Source organism: Egretta garzetta, unplaced genomic scaffold (assembly GCF_000687185.1).
Source record: "Egretta garzetta isolate BGI_Z169 unplaced genomic scaffold, ASM68718v1 scaffold286, whole genome shotgun sequence".
NCBI classification, from domain to species: domain Eukaryota; kingdom Metazoa; phylum Chordata; class Aves; order Pelecaniformes; family Ardeidae; genus Egretta; species Egretta garzetta.
The window spans coordinates 399,630-420,812 of NW_009260078.1; the positions used below are offsets into that span (position 1 = coordinate 399,630).

At 38.5% G+C, this 21,183-nt stretch overlaps 1 protein-coding gene across 1 annotated transcript in view; it reads left to right on the forward strand.

Moving 5' to 3' along the window:
* The window catches only part of TMEM135 (transmembrane protein 135), a 183,714-nt gene that overhangs the window by 24,637 nt on the left and 137,894 nt on the right, over positions 1-21,183 (forward strand). Inside the window, exon 4 of the mRNA XM_035896800.1 lies at positions 2,320-2,353. Coding sequence (XP_035752693.1) covers positions 2,320-2,353 — 34 coding nt within the window. The remainder of the gene's footprint in view (positions 1-2,319; positions 2,354-21,183) is intronic.

The window sequence follows — 21,183 nt, forward strand, 5'->3', positions numbered from 1 at the left end:
TGGTGGAGGCCCCATCCCTGGGAACATTCAAGGCCAGGTTGGACGGGGGTCTGAGCAACCTGATCTAGTTAGTGGTGTCCCTGCTCACTGCAGGGGGGTTGGACTGGATGAGCTCTAGAGGTCCCTTCCAACGCAAAACATTCTATGATTAAAAAAAAATCCAAGAAACATGAAATCCAGTATTTCTGCCCGTGAGAACAAATTCAAATTACATTTACAGTACATAGAACTGCATTGGCTGCCAATCAGGAGGGTCAGGACAGCAGTATTGTTTTATCATCTGTGCTAATCGGCTGAAAGACTAGGTGATGGCTTTCAGACCAGCTTGAGAGTTGAATTCATCTATTACATGAGGTGAATTTTCACCCCTTCCTGGTCAGAAACATCATGCAGTATTTTGATGCTTTATTACAAGTTGCAGAGATCTCTTAGCTTTAACGTTTACAGACCCTATTCCCTGTCTCTTGTCTTTGTTTCTTGCGTGCCTCATCCTCGCTAAATCTTTAGATTCAGGCTCCTTTTCCTTAGGTTTCCATGCTAGAGTCTTGTTTCTAATACCTGGCACGGAGTGGTACTAGGTGGAGAAGGTATACAAACAGCAGATTTGTAACTTTGCTTTTTAAAACAAAAACAAAACCCCAAACTGATTTTGCTAGTTAAAGGTTTGACCTTAAGCCAAATTTGAATCTTCCCTGGCAATAGAGAGCAACTTGTGGAACTCAGGATGGTGCATCGTTGCTTCCTGCAAATTCAGCGTGATGTGAAAGCATTCAAGCTTTGCAGCGGAATATATCCCTACCTTAGATACTTGCTGATCTGGATGTGTAACTTGGCAAAGTTACAAACACCTAAACATGGGGGCAGAAAATACTGAATAAACTTTTTTGGATGGCTGAAGCCTGGGAACTACGCAATAGGAATTTCTCTGTTTCCTGCTACCTGTGATTTTGTTTTGCTTGCTGCTTCAACTGACGTGATAGCAAGATAAGTTCAGTTACCATACCCGTTCTCTTAAGCACTCTATGAATGCTTGAAAACTTAAGTCTTACGAAGAACGGAACATACAAGCCTGGGTTGGACCTTCTGTTGTTCATGTAGTAGCAATAAAAAAAAATAAATCTGAGTGATGTGAAGGCACAGATGAGATAAACTCAATTCCATATTGAGAAATTTTTAACGGTTAAACGTGTGGTGCCTTCTGTGTTATTTTCAAGTTTTGTGTGTAACAGCAGTGGGGGCTATAAGAAAAATCCCAAATACTACATGGCTGATAGTAGAATCTAGAAGTTAACAACAGCATTTTGGTAAGAAATACTGAAACTGAGTTTTCCAACCCTTGTCCATAGTCTCTAAACTAATCTTTGCAGAAGAGGAGGAAGGAATGAGGGAAAAGCGAGTCCGCAGAGGTAAGGTTTTCCACTTTCTCGAGGCTGATGGTGACTTGTAAATGATGTACAGAAAATAACTACTTTTTTTCATCTGGATGCTACAGTGGCATCTAATACAGTCTGTTACTGGAGCAGCTCATACCGGCATAGTCAAGAGTTCAGTTTTGGTCTTGTGCTGCAGTAGCATCAGCAAAAGTGTGAGAGCACGAGCTCAAGTTTATTCTTTTTCCATCTAAATAGCCAGTGTGAGCTATGGGCTGAGACATAGGGACAGATCCAAAAATAGAAGGGGAAAAAAAAAAAAAAAAGAAAAAAAAGATTAGATAAAGGTTGGAAGAGAAAATGATGCAGCTGTGCCAGGGGACTGTTGGCATTCTGGCTCTCAACTAGAAAAGGCAGGGCATAGTGGTTTGAGCCAAGATTTCTGCATGGTTGGTGTCGGTAGAAAACACTTTTCATGATAATGTAAGCAGAAAGGCTAAGGCACCTTGAGTTACATAGCACCGATCACAAAACAGCTTACACACATGTATTTTTCTGTAAATTCACAATTTAACTTAGACTTTGGCCATGGTTTGTATGCTTACGTTACCAGCTCATGTGTAGGCTTTTATTTTTGCGATAAGTGCTGTGTAATTCAATGTGCCTTTCCCCTTCGTGGAGGCTTCAAGACTCGTGCAGCAGCAAGTTGCTATATATAACTCGGTTCATGTAATTCCTCACCGCTTTGGATACTGTGCTGTCAAGGTGCTATTTTTGATTTCATACTTATTTTTCTATAGGGTGATTTCTATAGGGAGGATTCATCCTCTGTCACTAATCTGTTTTGTTAACTTCTTTAATAAAAGTATTCTTAATGCTTAAAGTGTTTTTCTTCAATGTGCAAAAAAATATTTAATTCTTTCACTAATTTTATCATTTCTGTTTATAGGAGAGGTCTCCTCACAATTTACATGGCCAATCAAGTAAGTAGTCCTTTATTTCAAGAATAAAAATATGTAAGATCCATTGGAAATGCTCTTGTTTAAAATTGATGCTGAGATTCATTGCCTTTGTAATGCTTATTAATTATGTGTTATTAGGTAAATAAAATTATCTTCAGAGCAAATTGTGACTAAAGGTCTTTTGGAAGTAGCTGTAAAGCACAGGCTATTTCATTGTGCTATGCTCAAAATTTCTTGTGTCATAGCCCTAGGAAAATGGGTAGTTTTATATATCTCATCCATAGCGGAATGGTATCTGGTACTTTTAATGTTCATTATTTTGCAGATGAGTAATCCAACACCATATACTTTAGTTTTGTAATTAATTGTTTCTCAAACTGATATAAAATACATGCAAACATTTTTACCACGTGGTTGTATAGATTTACATTTTTTTGTGTCATATTCCTTATAATCTCATTGAAATACATAACAGTAGTGAATTTATCTAAATGCTGCTTTGTGCATTAACTTTTTCTAAATATGTAGTACTTGTGTTACATGATAATACTCCTTTAGAACTGATTCTATTATGCCAAAAGAATTATCTGAGATTTTTATAAAGTTTGAGTTGGGTAAAGAGTCACAGAAACGACGAAAAAAAAGGAAACAACCTAAGAGTTGTGTTCCAGACTGCTGTAACAATTTGCGGGGGCCTCAGTAGAGCCGTGCAAGCGTAGAACTCTTTGATGATGATGAAATGAGTCATGAGTAAAAGTGATGAGACCAAGGCAATGTATTGCAGTACAGACTAGGGTGACAAAATTGATACCTTCTCCTCCATCCTCGTGAAGCCAATGATGGTGACTCTTGTAATTCTGAAGATTTTAGAAGGAGGTGGTGATGTATGTTTGCTAGCAGGTAAATATCCTGGAAACTCCCTATATGTGTTTGCCAAACCCATTACAGACTTCTCTCTCAAATTCTGGTGTTTAACAATTTCTTTTAGGCAGAAATTGTTTCTTGGGTTATTCTGTATTCATATACTGCCTGTCATTACAGACAGACTCATGAGTGGAGCTTACAGACTTCAGAAGAGAAGAAATTAATCCTTGCCATTAATTTTATTACTGTCAAGTATCACTTTAACTTGTATAGCTGCTTGACTTGAATGGCTCATACTTTAGGATTGCTTTTCTTTTGTAATTTTTTTTCCTAATTTGAAAAGATGAAAAATCTCTTTCTTGAAATTTAATTAATTAGGTGTTCAGACCCTCAATAACATGTGGGAACAAAGTTGGATTCATACGGGATATGTTAACCTTGAAGGGTTTGAAGTTTTCTTTGAATTCAAAAGGGCAACTATGTAGAATCTCCTCATTCAGGAAACATAGGTTATAAAAATACTGATAATTAGTTGGGCATGTCATCATTTGGGATGGGCTTTTCAAGAGAAGGGTGAAATAGGTGTACTTAAATAGCAGCACCTCTGAGTATCCCGATTCTGAGAAAGCTATCATCGTGTTCACAGCTCTTAAGCTGCAATGCCACACAGTTCACATGCCTTTGGACGGTGTTAGAAGGGGAAAGTCAACCGATGCAGTTCTCTTTTATTGACACCATTTGATGCAATGGGTATTCTTTTCAATGTAATGGTTTATTTTAGTCACAAATCTTTGGTGAACTCAGGTTCATGACATGCTGACCTTGTTAGCAAGCTGTGTTGTCACTGGAAGTGCTTCCCTCTTTGTGTCGCTTGCCTTTGGTTTAGAACTTTTTATGCTTTGGTAAGGTTCACTTAGAAATTTACTAAGCCTTTAAAACACTTATTTCCGTCATCTTTAGATTGCGGCAACACCCCATTCTGAAAGCTGGCAAATTTTCATCACTAGTGATGGCAGCTGGATTGTGGCATTGCACTGCGTTTCTTGCATTCTGTAAAACTAGTGTCAGGACCTGTTAAGACAGTCATTGAACTAAATGTATTCCTTTTCGCGTTTTGCTAAACTACGTTTTGCAGCCTGAGCAATAATAATTGAGGCTTTTTGTGTGATTCTTCATGTGTGCCTTTGCCTGGTTAGATAGACAGGAGGTAGCTGTTATTAGGTTTATTGGTTATTATAAGCAATTATCACAACTGTTGCTGCCGTGAATTTTTATAGCCATATTAGGGCTTTTAAATCAGAAAATTTTACCTCTATTGTCCCGTTGGCAATGCGTGACAATTTGTCCTCAGAGATGAATTTACTTAGTGGAAAGGGGAAAGGTGTGTTAAAGTCTTAATGCGCGGCTGCTGTTTCTCAGTTCAGTGAGCGAAATGCAGCAGAACAAGAAAGGCAGCGGGACTAAGGACCCTTGTTCTAAAGGTGACATTTTTATTGATTTCTAATATGGAAATACTAGAAACATATGCATAAGTGTTCTGGCTAACTTTAAATAAGTCAGTGATTATAGATTTATGTGAACCTGAACTCCCCAATTGTATTTCTTGCTGCGTACACAGTAAAATGACAGATTAAAAAGAAAGCTGGTTAGGTTACATATGCTCTATGGAAAAATTGCATAAAAATGCTTTCTTAGAGTAGCCTTCCACTAAATTGAAGCTATAAAACAATGCACTTTAGGGCTTGGATTTTCTTTTCCTTTTTTTTCTTTTTTTTTCTTTTTTTTTTTTCTTTAAGTTAAGAACTAGAAATAAGGATAGGAGTAAAGGATCTGTAGTTTTAATTTTGTTATGCAGAGTCTAAAATCAACTTCTGAGCTTCTCAGTGGAAGTCAGTCAAAGTTTTTAGAAGTAAGGTAATATGCCTGAGCCCTAACATGGTTGAACACATGGGTTTGGAAAATAACTAGTTACAGTTGGAGACCTGACGTTTCTGTAATAGCCCAGAGCGGAGCAGCAGTAGTCACTGCTGTGGACCACACAGAAGCACCGAGCCTTTCAAGTTCTATTTTGGATTGCACATGCTAAATTCAGGAAATTTCTAGGATCGTAAGAGATGCATTGGTAGTGAACATATAAGATGATCCTTCATGGATAATTTGAGATCAAAAGGAACCCCAAGATTCCAAGAAAAGATGGAAAATGAAATGTAATCTCATCAGTTATTTTTATCTGGAAAAGTAGATGATATTAATGACTGCCCATAAGTAAGATGTATAGCTCTTATGTTTCTGAACAGTTATGGCATACTTCATTGTGAACAGCTCAGCAGTGGAGTTGCTGCTTTTAAGTTGAAGAAACTGTGTCTTTGGATTAGGAATTTTTTCTGTGTTGCAAACAAAACAAGTAAAGGCTGCCTTCAATATGCAAGATAGGAAGGGACTAATCTGGACTAGGGCCAATTTGATATAAAACTTTTGAGAAACTAAAATTTGGGAAAACGGATACATTGTCATTGAAATGCTACACCAAAGAGGCAGTTATCCTAGCATATGCTGAACTACAAAATGCATTTTTTTTCCTTTATCAGAAAAAAAAGGAAGTTTCTTTACCTGCAATGTTTGAAATGGAAACTGTGCATCACTATATCAAAGGCTTTCTTCATTTTGTACTATGGCTTCTAATGTATGGTGTCATACTTACAAAATTGGAAGTGTTGATGTTAACAAGTTGCTCATGAGGGTCACAGGTTAAATGATAGGAAGCTCAAGCATAAAGCAGCTGGATGCAGAAGGCAGAGTGATGCTGTTGAGGACTGTTTCTTGAGTGTGATGGGAGGAAGAGGTGTAGGATTCTGGCCCAGCCACAGAGGGAGAGTTAGGGAGTGGAAAGGTATAAATTTGCAAAATAAGGCAAGAAAGATAGGAAGAAAAGGAGGCAGAGAAGTACAATCTGAAGATGAAAAATGAGAATGTATTGTGGCAAGAGGCGTGAAAGGACTGGAGCTGGGCTAACATAAAGGGAATTAGTTTGCAGGACTGTTACAGGTAAAACAAGTAGAAGAAAGGTGAGAAAACGTAGAGTCTATTCTAGCTAAAGCAGTGAGCAGATGATAAAGAAGGTGATGGGTTTGTGGGGAAGGGAAAGGATTAATTTTGTTGCAGTTAATATGAGGAGAAATTTAGCAAGAGACCAGAAAGAGAGACAGAGAGGGAGGGCATTACTGAAGTCCTGGATATGGGAATTAGAGAAATTGTTGTTGGCAATTGCATCTGGATAAAGTTTACACAGAAATATGAACATCCCATGTTTTATTTACTGGTACGCTGATGTTAGGTCATCAGTGCATCTGCCACTTCTGCAGTATTGTACATAGGTCCTCATATACCAAGGAAGAGAAACTGTTTTGAAGTAAGAAAAATAGAGCCATGCTTGTCGTCAGCAGTATGAAAGCAAAGCGAGGGAGGAAGGGTACACCTTCCCAGATGCAGTGTAATGCGGAGATCGTACATTAAAGACCAGTGACAATGAATAGAAATGCTGAGAGGACAGTCAAGAGAGTAAGAAGAGTACAATAAGGGAAGACCTTCAAAATTTTGTGTGTCCAAACTTGTGATGCTTTTTGGAAAACCTCTGAGAGCTGCTGTACCTGTGTTCACTTTAAGAGCCTGCTAACGAAGCTGAGAGCCTGCTTACCTCATTGCTGTTCCTTTCAGACGTGCCAACCCCTTCCCTTCCCTATGTCTGTGATTTCAGAAACGCTTTTTTCATTTGTATTTCAGGTCCAATTAAGATATAGTTAAAGCTACTAAGAAATACTGTTCACATTAAGCAAATACTGATCCGAACAAGTTGATCAAAGGCATTCCAGTGGGTGATGCTCTGCTTCTGTATGGGATAGAGAACAAAGTAACGCAGCTGAGCACAAAGTTTCTTGCAGTTTTAAAGTAGCCCAAGCAGTTTCACAGTTGAATTGTTTTTCAGTTGCATAAATAGACTAAATCTGGCTTCATTTTGGCTGTATCTTTGTTTATTCCAGCCAGTCAATGTGAAGGCTGCATGTAAGTTGTGCTCTTAAAGCCTGAAATATTTGGCCTAGGAGCACACGAAAATGATGAAGCACAGACTTAAAAAGAAATCCCTCAGGACCTAATGGAGAAATGAGTATCCAGTGCTCTTCAGACAGCTTTAACTCCAGATGCTTGTATGGTTTTTACAGGATGGAATTAGTAGTGATTCAAAATATCACTAGATCTTCATGCTTTGCAATATTTTTAAAAAAATCAAAGCCATTAGCCTAATTTAAGATATATGGCTCAGGCAGTAAAGTAGATACCAAGCTTGACAGAGATACAGCACAATATAAAACATGGCTAAAATGTTTGAGGCCGAGGGCCCTTCAACATCACTTCCCATTTACACTAAAATTGTTGTTATTGTTTCATGCTTTGTGGGGGCAATACATGGAGGTGTGAAAGAAAGAGGAGTGAGACTTGCTATGACAAAGAGAAAAAAGCAACAACAGAAAGCCACTTTCAAGCTGTGCTTTTGCTGATCCTGTAGTTTTAAGTTTCTGCTAAGGGCAAACTGGTAATATTGTAAAAGAAGGTACTTGCACACAAGAAGTGCTCTGACCCTGAGCATTCCCGAGTGATTTTTCTCACCAGCTTATCAAGTGCTTTCTGTACAAAATTGCCGGTATGTCTGAGTTGTTAGTGATGTTTCAAGAGATACCTTGTGCCAGTTGCAGTTGAATGTGGGAGGATACTGTGAATAATGCAGGTTGAAGGTTGGTGTTTTTAATGTGCTGTTTGACTATAAAATCATGTTTGTCATTTGTATAACTTGCAACTCTGAGAAATTATCACCTGGTGTTGTTACATGCTATAAAACATTGTGCACCATTTCAGAAATAGCCTTTAAAATAAAAAACGTCCATGATTGTCACTTCTTCATTGATAATTCTGTGAAATAATAGGTATTTAACATGTCCCATTTGTTTTGGCAAACCATTATATTTGGTTACACAGTCTATTTATTGTAACACAAGAAAATGTTTTCTGTTTAAATGTACTAAACTGACATTTTATAAACAAGGCACCGACCAGCTCCTTTTCTTTTCCATTGGGAACAATTCAGTTTTAGTCGAAAGATGGAGGCAATCCAGAGTGAAAAGGGCAGATGGATTTACTCTTACCCAATACATATTTTAGAGTTTTTAGAAGTGCTGGGTTCTAGTAAAATGGATTTGGCCACTCCTCTCTTTTCTTTTTGGGTAATTAAAGTTTTGTTGTGTGTTTTCATGTGATTCTTAGTATTAACATTATACAAGGACTGCTGGGATGGGGGAGCTTGCCTATTCTGGTAGTGTATTACCTGAGATAGGAATACCTGTAATTTTTTTTTAGTTTTCTGACTTTTCAGAAGTAATCTCTGTAACTGAAAGTTCATCAAGTCAAGACTTGAGACACTTGTCTCCCAGGATGCTAGCTGTCCTTCTGTCACCATCTCTTCCTTGCTTTGTCACCGTTATCTACGCCCCTCTTCTCGGGTGATGGTGGCTTGGCTTACAGCAGCAGCTGGCAGGGCCATGAATGTTTATTTTCTAATGGTGCAGGGTAGATACCCCTTTCATTTCGTGTTTTGTCACCTTTTGCGTCTATAGTGTGTCAACTGGAATAAACCCATTGCTTAGTTCCTTCTTGCAGGCTGGCTTTGTTCTTAGAATAGTAAGTAGTCTTATTTTCTCTGTTGTATAAGTTGTTGTTTTAACAGCACAAGTACTTTGGTATTTGGTTTAGATTGGATATTGGGAAAAATTTCTTCACCGAAAGGGTTATCAAGCACTGGAACAGGCTGCCCAGGGAAGTGGTGGAGTCCCCATCCCTGAAGGTATTTAAAAGACGTGAAGGTGTGATGCTTAGGGACATGGTAGTGGTGGGATGGTAGGTTAAGGTTAATGGTTGGACTTGATGATCTTAAAGGGCTTTTCCAACCTAAATGATTCTGTGATTCTATGATATCCTGCTTCTGACCCGGTTAACATAGAGGAAGATATTCCTATTTGAAAGCTCCCAGGGAAGCTCTTGGGTTTTCCTCATTGAAAACCATGCTGAGCTAGAACTCAGGATTGCAAAGGAATTCCTGCCTCATGGAGGTCAAAGCCCAGTGTTGGGTCAGTGTTCTGAAGGGATGTACCGATCTCCCTAGGGAAACATCTGTCATCTCTGCTTGAGTGAGGGAAGAGCAAAAAAGACAGAATTTAGTACTGTCCAGAAAGAGTTGTCAAGTACTCACTTGTGGCAAAATATCTGCTGTTGCTTTGACAAACTGCCTCAGATGGTGACTTGCCACTGGCTGCAGTTGATAATTTTTGAACTTCTGTCACCAGTTAAGCCTTTAATTTCAGTGCTAACAAAACCCAGGGCTTCTCTGGTATCAATTTAGACATTGATATCAACTCACTAATGTTTTTGCTGAGGCTACAGTTCTGATATATGCTTCCTCCTTAACGCATTTCAAGTCTGAAGCTTAGCTGAGAGTCCTGAATCCCCACTTCTAATAGTGGCATTTTTGCTACTATTTTGGTCCACACTGTAACCTGGGGTTCTGTGAAGAGTTGTTTGCTTCTGCTTCTATCAGTCACGCAAAGTTCTTTGCTGAGTCCTGCCTTTTGTTGTGGAATGGTATTTTTCTGCTATTCTGTCATCTGGATTTAAGAGAGCCTCCTCCATAGCTTCTGCTTCTTTACTGCCTGGATCTTAGTGGAAAAATGATGTAGAAAACAATGAACTCGCATCTTTTGCATTTTACAGAAGACATACTCAGATGGAACTCATCTGACGTTTCTTCTATGGCCTTCACATAGTATACTTTGTCTCGTGGTTTAAAGCCAGGCAGAGTCAGCCCCTGGTTCTCAGAATGACACCTGGGGTACAGCTGGTGTCACCACATGGGCAGTCAGGCATCACGAATGCACTTTTTGACAATGACATAGGACTTGAATGTAATCTGGTTTACAACTCAGGAAGAAGAACCCAGACTGATGGATTTTTTTCATTTAGTTTTTAAAGAGCAAATCTCAAAGAAGAAAGCTAATCGCATGTTAGTTTAGACTTGAAGACTGTGCTCGAGTAAGAAACGGGGTGTGTATGGGTTATATAATTTCAATAGGCAGTCTTTAATAGTCTATAATTAAATGGTAATGGAATATAGCATTTTCAGGCACTAATGGCACTTAGATTATTTTGCAAAATAAAGACTCAAAATATGAAGTTGTCTTTCAGAAACATCTCAAAGGAGAAGATCATAATGAAACAAGAAGGCTTACAGATTCAAAGATCTGCATAACTAAAATATACTCATTCTGGTCTCTTTTTTCCTTTGGTTTGTACTCTGACAGGTAAAATTGGTAATTGAGAACTATCTTTTATTGATTTTTAAGCTTTTCTAATGCTTCTCATTTGCTGTACTACCTAGGTGTACATATGTGTTTGCAAAAATAATTTTAAAACACCAGCTTAGAAATAATTAACACGAACTAAACCCAGTTTTGAATAAGAATGTGGAAAACAAAGCTTGTTTTCTCTTCTCCGAAGACTTGTAACTGTTCTTCACCTTGTCATGCTTGTGCTTTTGTGTCTTTTCTCTTGGCATCCCCAGGGTACAGAACAATTCAGGAAGAGATGCTGTAAATATCACGTGCCAGTTCTATACTGGGGTGGTAAAGTAAAGGAAGTGTAAATGTAGTAGCAGCAAAAAGCCAAAACGATTTCTATAAGATGTTAATAAAGTTAACATGGACTACTTGAAAAGGAGCAAATTTTTCTGAGTAGTTTGGAAGAATATGGAAGTTATTAAAAAGAAATGGGTGCTTTTTAATGCCTGACAGTAATGTTCGGATCTATTCCAGAGGCACCGAAGCAGAAGAAAAATTTTACCCTTTCACGGAATCACTGAGTTTACTGTGGTGACCGTGCAGGGAAGTGTATTGTATGATCAACATTTCCAAACTCCTTGCTTAGAGATTAAATGCAGATGTTTTCAAATAATCAGACTTGGGCATGTTTTATGCTAGTCGAGAAATGCTCAAGACACTTTCCAAAAATTTTATTTTAGAATTCAGAATTAGATGCCATAAATGGGTAAGCTATATACTTTACACATATCATGTTCTGTGGGATAGGCAGTTTGGCAACTGAAACAGGCAATATTGAAATAAATTGCTACTTTTCAATATCAGCATTACATAAAACTCATATGAGGAGGCAAATAAGCTGAAGTCTCACTTTCTTTTGAATAGAGCATAATGTAGACTAATTTGATTAACAGAATGCTTTACATAATGAAATTATGGATAATTCATGGCACTCTATGATCATTTTAAAAGGTTGAAACTTAAGGTCATTGTCACTACCCCCACACTAAAGCTTTAAAAGGCAGGTTTTAAAATTAGGAGTCATGTGAACTTAAACATTGCTGATGTCTTCACTTTTAAGTAATACAGTAATAAAGTTAGATCCTGGCAGCTGGCGTTCTTGTGGATTGACATGGCTAATTGGCTTTGGCATCTTAGCCTCAGGAAACCTCATCCATCACTACAGAGCAGGACATTTGGCAGGAGTCAGAAAACATTTAATACTTTGTCTCTTACTTTCTATGCAAAGCTGCTTTGCATTTTTGAACTTTCCAGTGTATCTCGTTAGAAGCTCCATGTAATACTTTTACGGTCCTATGACATGATCTTTTACAGTGAATAACTACTTGTTTGACTTTCTAGAATTAGCAAAAATGTCAATATTTGCAAATCAGTTTTGAAATTTACCTCTCAGATAAAGCTTATAGATTGTGCAGAATTTCACATCACAAATATACTACGTGCTAAAGAAAGCTAGTTGACTTTTATAGCTAACTCTTTGCTAGGTAGTATTTGAGATGAAAATAATGCTTCAGGTTCTGAAGAGCTCTCAGACACCCATCTCTAGTGCTTATAGCACTTCTGATTGTGAAATTGCTGTGGGCAATGATTTGATAGATGAGAAAAGATGGGTCAAGAGCGAATTCAGGAGTTACCGGTAGTGTTTCAAGAAAGTTGAGGGTTTTCCTGGTAGAAGGAAAGGGTTTCAGAGCTCTTCTGGAGGAGGCTTGTGTGAGCAAGAGTCTCCTGCTCTTCCTACTTCACAACAGTCTCAGCAGTCCTCTTCTTTCAGATCTTTACATTGTCAGGCAGTCACATTTTCCTTCTCAAACCTTCAAGAAATGTAGGTCTTGTCCTCCTCTCTCAGCAGCAGTCCCCATTACCTGGCAGTTTCTGCTGCCCTCTCGAGTTTGTGAGATTTGGGAAGGAGATGGGAGAAGTGGGGGGGGAAATGCAATCTGAGGGCTGAAGAAGTGGAGGTGGGACCTTAAACAAAAGTACTCTGTTCTCTTTAGGTGATAATATAGGTGTAGAAATGGAAACTTCTTTAGAAAGGGCAGATTTTTTCAATTTCCAGCGATATTTGCCATTTGCATCTTTACCTCTGCTTCAGAACAAAGCTCAGGGTTCGGGTGCTGCTGGCAGGAGGTAGATGCCCCAGGTGTTCAGTTAAGTGGGTAAAATGCTGCTGCAGGTTTGTCACTTCTTCCCTTGCCCCAAACCCTGAAGTCCTCTGCTGAAGCTTGAAAATCAGAGCGGATGTCCTGCTGTCCGTGGGAGCGGTGTGTAACAAGACAGTGTCTCCTGGCTAAACAACTGCGGTTGTTTAGTCTGGAGAGGAAGAGGCTGAGGGGAGACCTTATCGCCCTCTACAACTGCCTGACAGGAGGGGGGAGTGAGGTGGGGGTCGGCCTCTTCTCCCAAGTAATAAGTGATAGGGCAAGAGGAAATGGCCTCAAATTGCACCAGGGGAGGTTTAGGTTGGACATTAGGAAAAAGGTCTTCCCCAAAAGGGTTTTCACGCACAGGAACAGGCTGCCCAGGGAAGTGGTTGAGTCCCCATCCCTGGAGGTATTTAAAAGCTGGGCAGACAAGGTGCTTAGGGACATGGTTTAGTGGTGGGATGGCAGGGTTAGGTGAACAGTTGGACTTGATCTTAAAGGTCTTTTCCAACCTAAATGATTCTATGATGCTATGATTTCAGGCAGTGGGCTATTAACGTGTCTGCTTTATCAAATGGTGAGCCGAGGTGTAAAGAATGAAGGAAAGATGTTCTTGAGCTGGGTTCTCTGCAAAATCTTTATGTTTTGGGGAACATCTATAATGGCCTATTGTCAGACACCAGGTTTACCAGGAACGCAAAAAGTTTAATCGGTTTGCTCTTGTTGAAGCACAAAGGAAATGGGCAAAGGCGTTTGCATGTAGTCAAAGATACAGAGAGGTTGGTGGATCAGCAGAACCGCTGAGTACATTGGCTAAAATCTGTAAATACCCACTTGTTCTTTGTTCACAACACACTTTAACTATGTCTCTCTACTGTCCTTTAACAAAACTCGGAAATTTTAATGTATAGTATTTTGGAATCCTTATATTGTGAGGTTTTGGCAGTCCTACTTAAAATCTTCCAGTTTTGTGTTGATGACAGGTGTTGCCAAGCTGTTTCTTTGCGGTTCCTGAGATTGATAAGGTATTATAAAAAGTAGTCTTGGAGTACTGATTTCACTTTATAGAAGGAGAAAGCTTCAATTCTGTGTTCAAAATACGCAGCATGAAAGCATTTATAAGAAGAATAGAGTTTACGGAGTGTAAGTTTGCTTTGTGATTTGATTGTTATCTTACCATAGAACTGCCTGGTGGAATGAGTGTGCATTGTTTCCTATTAATTGTATATTACATTTCATTATTATTTTCTGTGCTCCAAATGTTTCAGTTGAAATTAAATCCTTCATGCTTTTAATTACCTGTATCCACTCCTAATATATTAGTGCCAGTTCTACTCTGATAGAGTTCCTGACGTCATTTATAGGATAATGATAATTAACCAGAGCAGCAGTTTCAGCCCAGAAATCATTTTGCTCCTTTAAAAATGCTTAAGCTGTCAAAATAAAAGTCAATCGTGTGTTTGCAATGCTTAAATACTAGTTCCACAGAAAGTTTTGGAGCAAAAAGTTTGGTCTAAAAGTTACAAATGTCTTTTTCCATACAGAAGTGAGTTGTTTTGGGAAACAGCTTCTCCCTTTTCACACTTTGTGTGCTAGAAAACAAAACCTATACCTTTGTGCATGCAGTTTGAAGTAATCATTGTTTTTATATTTTCACTTCTACATAATGAAAAAGTGTTTCCTGTTTTAAAAAGTGTGTCTCATGGCTATGTATAAAAGTGATTTCAAAAGTCTTACTGTAAATAAGTAAATATTTTTACTTACATTTATAATCAGATATAATGGCTGTGCTGGTATATAGCCATAACCTTGGGTAAACTGGTGAATGTTAACATGTGGCTGTTTAAGTTCTTTACTTGATGCTGTTACAGGATACATAGATTTTTAAACAGTGCTGAGACTCAGTTTTTTAATTGTGTAAACAGTCACTGGTTTGGCATTCAGGGGGAGGTGGTTCATTTGAAATCTTGTCTCTGTGATATGCTCCTTATGCCTCTAATAAGGTTAGAAAAGCGGAGGAGGACAACTTCTAGCACAGCTTGTAAATGTCAGTTGGGATGGAAGACAGGTCAGCTTGAGAACAATATTGGTGTTGGAAAAGTGAAAGGAAAAAAATCCTTTCTCGAAGCTGCGCTCTTACGAGGAAAAAATGGTTTAGAAAATGTAGAATTATGATCGTTTCTGGTAAAGCAGCAGGAAGAAATTCTGAAGTATCAAGCTACATCTAGTGAATGTGGTGAAAGTTGAAGACAGAGTAAGATTTATTTCAGCTACATCTACAGCTGACTGGTTTTCCTAAGGCAGTTTTTTATGTTGGTTTGAGCCATGTCTACATGTGAAATGTTGCAATTAATGTCCCGTCTTTAAGACTATTCTGTCTTCAGAAGACAAACTGACTCTAACACCATTTTTACAGGAAAATCCAGAGATGAGTGTGGGAGTAGGATCTTTTCTAAATCTCCTTCTCTATTTTTTTCTACCCTTTCCACACTATAGAGCAATGATCGGCAAATCAGACCATTGGTTGCTATAGAAATGTCAATAGTGCATACTACAATATTCTGTTAAATAGTGGTATTTCAGAGGAGCTGCATCGTTTGAGGTTGGTCTCGTATGGCCACTTCAATAATGTTTGTGTAACGTGAGTTGCGTGACTCCTTGAGGAGTTTCTTTATGGTGCAGTAATCTTTCTTCCGTCTGTTCAGAAGCAACGGGGTGCTTCAATAGCTGCTGCCCTTCTCATGGCTTGAGGATTGCAGGAGGTTTTTGTGGACTTTTTTAAAATAAGTCTGGAAATGGAAATGCCATGTTCAGTATTTGTAGGGAGCAGAATGATCTGAAGTGGGAATCGGGAAGAAGGGCTGAATGCTGTCTATTTAAAAACCTATATTTCTTGACTTTAATACCTGTTTTATGTTGAGAGAACATGCTTTGTCAATGAGTTGGCACACATGCAACATTTCTGAATTTTGTTAAGGATATCCACCATAGCTTGGGTAATAAAAACTATAAGCATTGGTTTCAGTAACATGCATTAGATTGACTCTTCATGATTTTTAAATAACTTCATTTAAAATGTCCTGAATGTTTAACCCTCCTCCAAAATGAAAATTAATAAATTGTCACCTTTGAATACTTTAAAATGTTAGTGATTATACTCTTTCTCAATTGCAAATATCTTCATTTTGAAAATTGATGTTTTCATTTATATAAAACCATCTGTGTCAGTAACCCTGGGCAAAGTAAGTGGTAGCTTCAGTCTCTTCCGTTCAGGTTTGCTGGTACAATTCCTAAGGCAACATTCTGTTTGCAGAATTTAATTTACATGATTGTATGTGGTGTTGTGCAGATCAGCATGTTGATTAAAAGGTCTTTAAATATCAGTTGCGTTGCAAAAATTCTCAAAGAATGCTTGTACAGTTGGATTGGAAATACATGTTCCTTGTATGTGTAAGCTCATGCCCCAGTAGCTGCTTACAAATACTTTATAAACAATTGTATTTGCTTTGAATATTTGAAAACTTGAAATATTTTAGATGCTTGTATAGGATTTTGTTGTTGTTGTTTAAGAACAACAAAACCCCTTCCCTGCTTCCTGACACACGCTTTTTCTCTCTCTTTCTGTCTTTAGGGATGTTTTTATTAACCAGCAGGAGCTTTACAAATTACGGTCATTCTCCCATATAAAAATATACAATTGTCATTGGTGACAACTGTTCTTTTAACACACTGAAATTCTCTGCTGTCCGAGAAATGACTTCTTGAATAACCCTTTTGCTTTACATTTAAACCTTGATCTTCACCACGTCTCTTATTCTTAGCCTAATTAAGACTGCTGGGAACTGAACCAGGTTCCTGAGCACGTTAAGCTGTGCAAACGGGCCCCGTGAGTCCCGAGCCACGACCCTGGCGTACAATATCGACCATTTTGTGTTGAAATGGATACGCTGAGCTTGAATATGGGCATTGTGTGCTAATGCTTGCAAATCATGGTAAGTTAGTGGCCTTAGGCAAAGCGAGAGGTAATGGGAATTCAGTGATGTAAATAACCTTGCTGGAGAACTTTGCCATGGTCATAAATAACAAAGCTCTCAGACACCTCCCCCCTCTCCCCAAAAGAAAATCTATATAGGATTTTTATTGAATTGCATGACTGCATGCTTATACTCCACTTATGAATCTGAGTATACCAGAGACTGAAGATATTTCTGTTTTGAAAAATTTTAGAATAAGACCTCTCACTGATATGTTAAAAAAAAGTCTCTCTGATGGGTAAAAATCAGTACTTTTTTTTTCCCCCGAGAATTCCATCCTGTGTGTGATGTAGGTTGTCTATTGTGCATCTGGAGACTCAACGAATGTGTGTCAGACTGGTAAGATTATTTTTGGAACTTTACTGAATGGAGTTCCTGCAATCTGTAGTTTGAGCAGCAATTTAAGACAGAGTCAGACTGATTTCTGTTAGCCAGTATCCTCTCATGCGTAAGGGGGGTTGGATGGAAGTGTCAAACACAGGTCCAGGGAGTGGGAAGCCTTCAACCTATGCAGTGAAAGTTTTCCAAAATAGCTGCGAACCGAAAACAGAAGGGTGTTATGAGCAGTATTAGGAAGCTATAGCTACAGGAATTTTGGCACTGGCTTAAGAAGAAAGGCCGGCATAGCAGTCTGTCTGTGAGCATCGTGACCTTTTGCTAAAGTAGATGATGAATGACTTGAGATTTGCTGAAATCATTAGATCAAAGGAGCTGTTAGACACTAAAATGAAGAAAATGAGTCAGTGTTTTGCAACACCCTAAGAAACAAAAACTGTAGTTTATGTTCATTTTTTCATTTTTAACATAATTTTTTCAGTTTATGGGCCATCTTGTATGCAAAATTATCATTATCTAAATTCAGCCATAGGACCATGTGTCTTTTTAGGCCATAGTATAGGCTTGGCTGTTTGTACTCCCTGCAGCCTGGCACGCCTGCTTGGCTGGCCTCAACGCACTGCAATAAATACTTGCAAACATAATAATTCTACATTGATCTGTGGTTACTATTGTTTTGTACTCAGTTGCATACTACTTATCTTCCAGCAATGTTAAAAATATTGCTTTAAATTTTGACTTGTAATTTGAAATGCAGAGAATTCATTAATCTGTTACTTCACAGATTTTACCTGTTGATTAGAAAAATAAGAGCAGTCTTTTAAAACTGGAAGTCTCTGTAATTAGATGTCTTACTTGTTAATTAAAACAAGTTTGCAAAGTGTATTTATGTTAAACTTTAATGGCTTAATACAATGATGAGCAAAAAAAGTGTTTGTTTGTTACTGGCTTTTTAAGGAAAATGGGTGGGAACAAATGGGCCAAGATTTTATAGGTACCTTGAAAAGGCGATTCAGAGAACAATACTGCACGTTGTACTTTGTGTGGTTATCTCAAAAACTTGGGTGGTGTGGTTTTTTTTTTCCAAAACTTGTATTTTGAATTAAAAAACTGCATTTAGGAATTTTAAATATGGATAGATTTTCCTTCTATATAGTGATGTGAAAAGCTTGAAGACTTGTAAGATGTGATAGCTTAAGAAAACTGTGGTCTGAAGAAAGGTAATAATTCTGTTCACAAACAGAATACCAAGATTGGTTGATTGAAGAATTGATAAAATATTCCTGTTCTGCAGGTAAAAAAGCAATCCAGAGGAGTTGCATATACATCTTTATGCTGAACTTAGAAACACCAGAATCTGATTCTCCCCCCAGCCCCTCGCCTTTCATATTGCTGTTTTCGTGGAATGATGTTCACTAACTCCTTTGTAATTCTTTGAATTCAACCACAGAATTTCAGGTTGGTACTGCAAAAATGAGGATCACAGAGTTATGGCACAGCACTAGGTAATGGGGAAGAGTACAGGTTGTCGTAAACGCTCTGGAAAAGAGGAGACTGAGCAGACAGTTTTACCATTTACAGTTTATCTAGGATTGTGAAAATGCAAGCTGGTTCTGGAGACTTGCAGAAGACTCTCGTGATACTTTTCTGCTGATGAAGTGGTGGTAATGCACTGTATGTGAAGAGAAAAATCCCTTTTTATATGCACAGCGTTGGACTCCAAATTGTTATTTGGAGGGAGAGGAAGTTGGAATTATGAGGAAAATGTCAGTTCAACACTTTGTAGCTATTAAACAATCCCCACTCCCCTCAATTTAATATTAAGGATGATTGGGAAAGGAATAGAGGATAAAACAGAAAAATCATTAGCACACCACTATATAAATCATGAGTGTGCTGACAGATTTACTACTGTCTGCAGTTCTGGTCCTCTTTAAGGTGTAATAGAAATACAGAAAGTACCTCGTGGAGAAATCAAGACTCAAAGGTGTTGAAGAATATGTGTAGATGGAAGAGCTAAACTAAACAAACTTAGCCTGGGGGAGGATGACCAAGGAGGAATAGGAGGCAAGTATGTGAAATTGTGTTTGTATGGAGAGGGGGAACAGCGATGAACTATTTACTTGTAATGCAAGAATGAAGGGATGCCAAAGAAAATTGTTAGCTGTTCAAAACAAACTGATGCATGCACATAGAGAGCTACCCTGAGGAATTAATTGACGCAGCACGTTGTGGATGCCAAAAGCTTTCTTGTGGGCAACAGGAGAAATCATGGGTAAAATAATTCATTAGGGCAGTCGAACGTGAAGATCCTGTATCTTGTTCTGGCAGCTCTGCCCTATAGTTTGCTGAAGTGTATAGCAGGGAGGGTATTTTTTGGGCATTTGTTAGTGCTGGTTGTTAGAGACAAAGTATTGAGCTAGGTGGGCCATGGACCTTTTCTGGTATGGCCAGTTTTGTGCTCCTGGGTTTAATAAAGATATTTCTCCTGCTTTTGGAGCATGAGTTCAAAGACTTTATACATCTGCCTCTGGAGAAGTGAGTCTTGTACCTTGGGCGGGTTGGGCTCCAGCAGCAGGAAGGCATTTGCAGTGTGTGACCTGAGGAGCGATCCCAGCCCTGAGCCAGTTGTCCCGCCGGGCCCCGGGGCAGTCCGGTGCAGAGCTTGCTAAAGCAAACCTCTTCGCATCCCCGCAGCCTGCTACCTCTGTGTTTGTTTTTCCTTATCCTAGCCATCCATGCAATAATTAATTGAACTTACACAAACAGGATTTTCTCTATGCTTAATTCTTTCTGTAAAGCAACCCAGGCATCTTGTGGCAACCAGTAAGAGAAAACTCAGGAGAGCCAGGCAGCATTTGGTGCTTGGGAGCATTTGGTGGCTTCTCCGGACCCACTTACGCAGAGATGGTGCGTGCCTAGGAGGGACGTAGCTTACCTTCCTAAATTCTTTGTTAGTGTATAGAGATGTCAACATGGGGATTTGTATACAGATAGTGGAGAGTGCTCTCTTCAGTTGTGGGTATTTGTCTCGGACAGATTTGGAAGTCTCTGTTCCAGTGGATGGAGACAGGGGAGCTTTTTAGCTATGTGGTTAGTAAGCCCTTCGTAACACTGACAGTGTAGTTTTGCTTCACCTTTCGCTTTGGACAAAGCAGATCTCTTCCCCTTTCCTCCTCACTAGTTTAAAAGTGCTTGGCCTGGTTAATTGTCATAGAAAAAAAAATAGGCAGAAATAATACATTTTTTAAAAGAAACATGAAGAAATACTGGACAGTTTTAAAGAACCATAAATGCCATTAGCAGTTCTGCCTGTAACTCCTTCTGTTTATTCTCGGCTATCTAGTTAGAAACAGACCTTCTGGAGAGGTAATTCCTTTTTCAGGCAGGAGGGAGGGAAAGGACGACAGCTTCATGACTGCAGAAAGGAGGAGATGGCTCCTTTTTAAAGTGTTTCTGAGTCTTGGCAATTTTCTCAGTGTACTTTTAAGTGGGAAGATAAATACGCTGCATATAGCATCATTGATGTATATATCTGAAAGCATAGAACATTATTTAATCATAATAAAGTATTTCCTAAATAATTATAATGGGAAATGAAATCATTTGGGCAATTATGACTGTTATGTCATTCAAAGAGTTAAATGGTACTTTTCCTAGAGACTTTTAATTAAAATAGATTACACGAACATTTCCCTAAAGTAACAGATATATTCTCCTATTACATACCTAATTATTTTGGTAATAGTTTTAAAAATTTCCCTAATTTAAATGGAGAATGGTCAAAATGTTAAGCTTTATAAACTTCACTGTATAAGAAGTAGAAATACGGGAGTCCTTTTGATTTTGATGGGTTCGAGCATCTTTTCCATATGGATTCAATTCCCATTTTAATCGGAATGTGGAAGTCATTACTCTGACATCTGAAACTGAGGTAGCAATAAAAAAAATTATCACAAACAAGACAGCAGACACAAATTATTTTGTGTTTATTACTGGGTGGCCCTTTTGAAACTTTCCCGAAGTTAATTGGTTCCAGA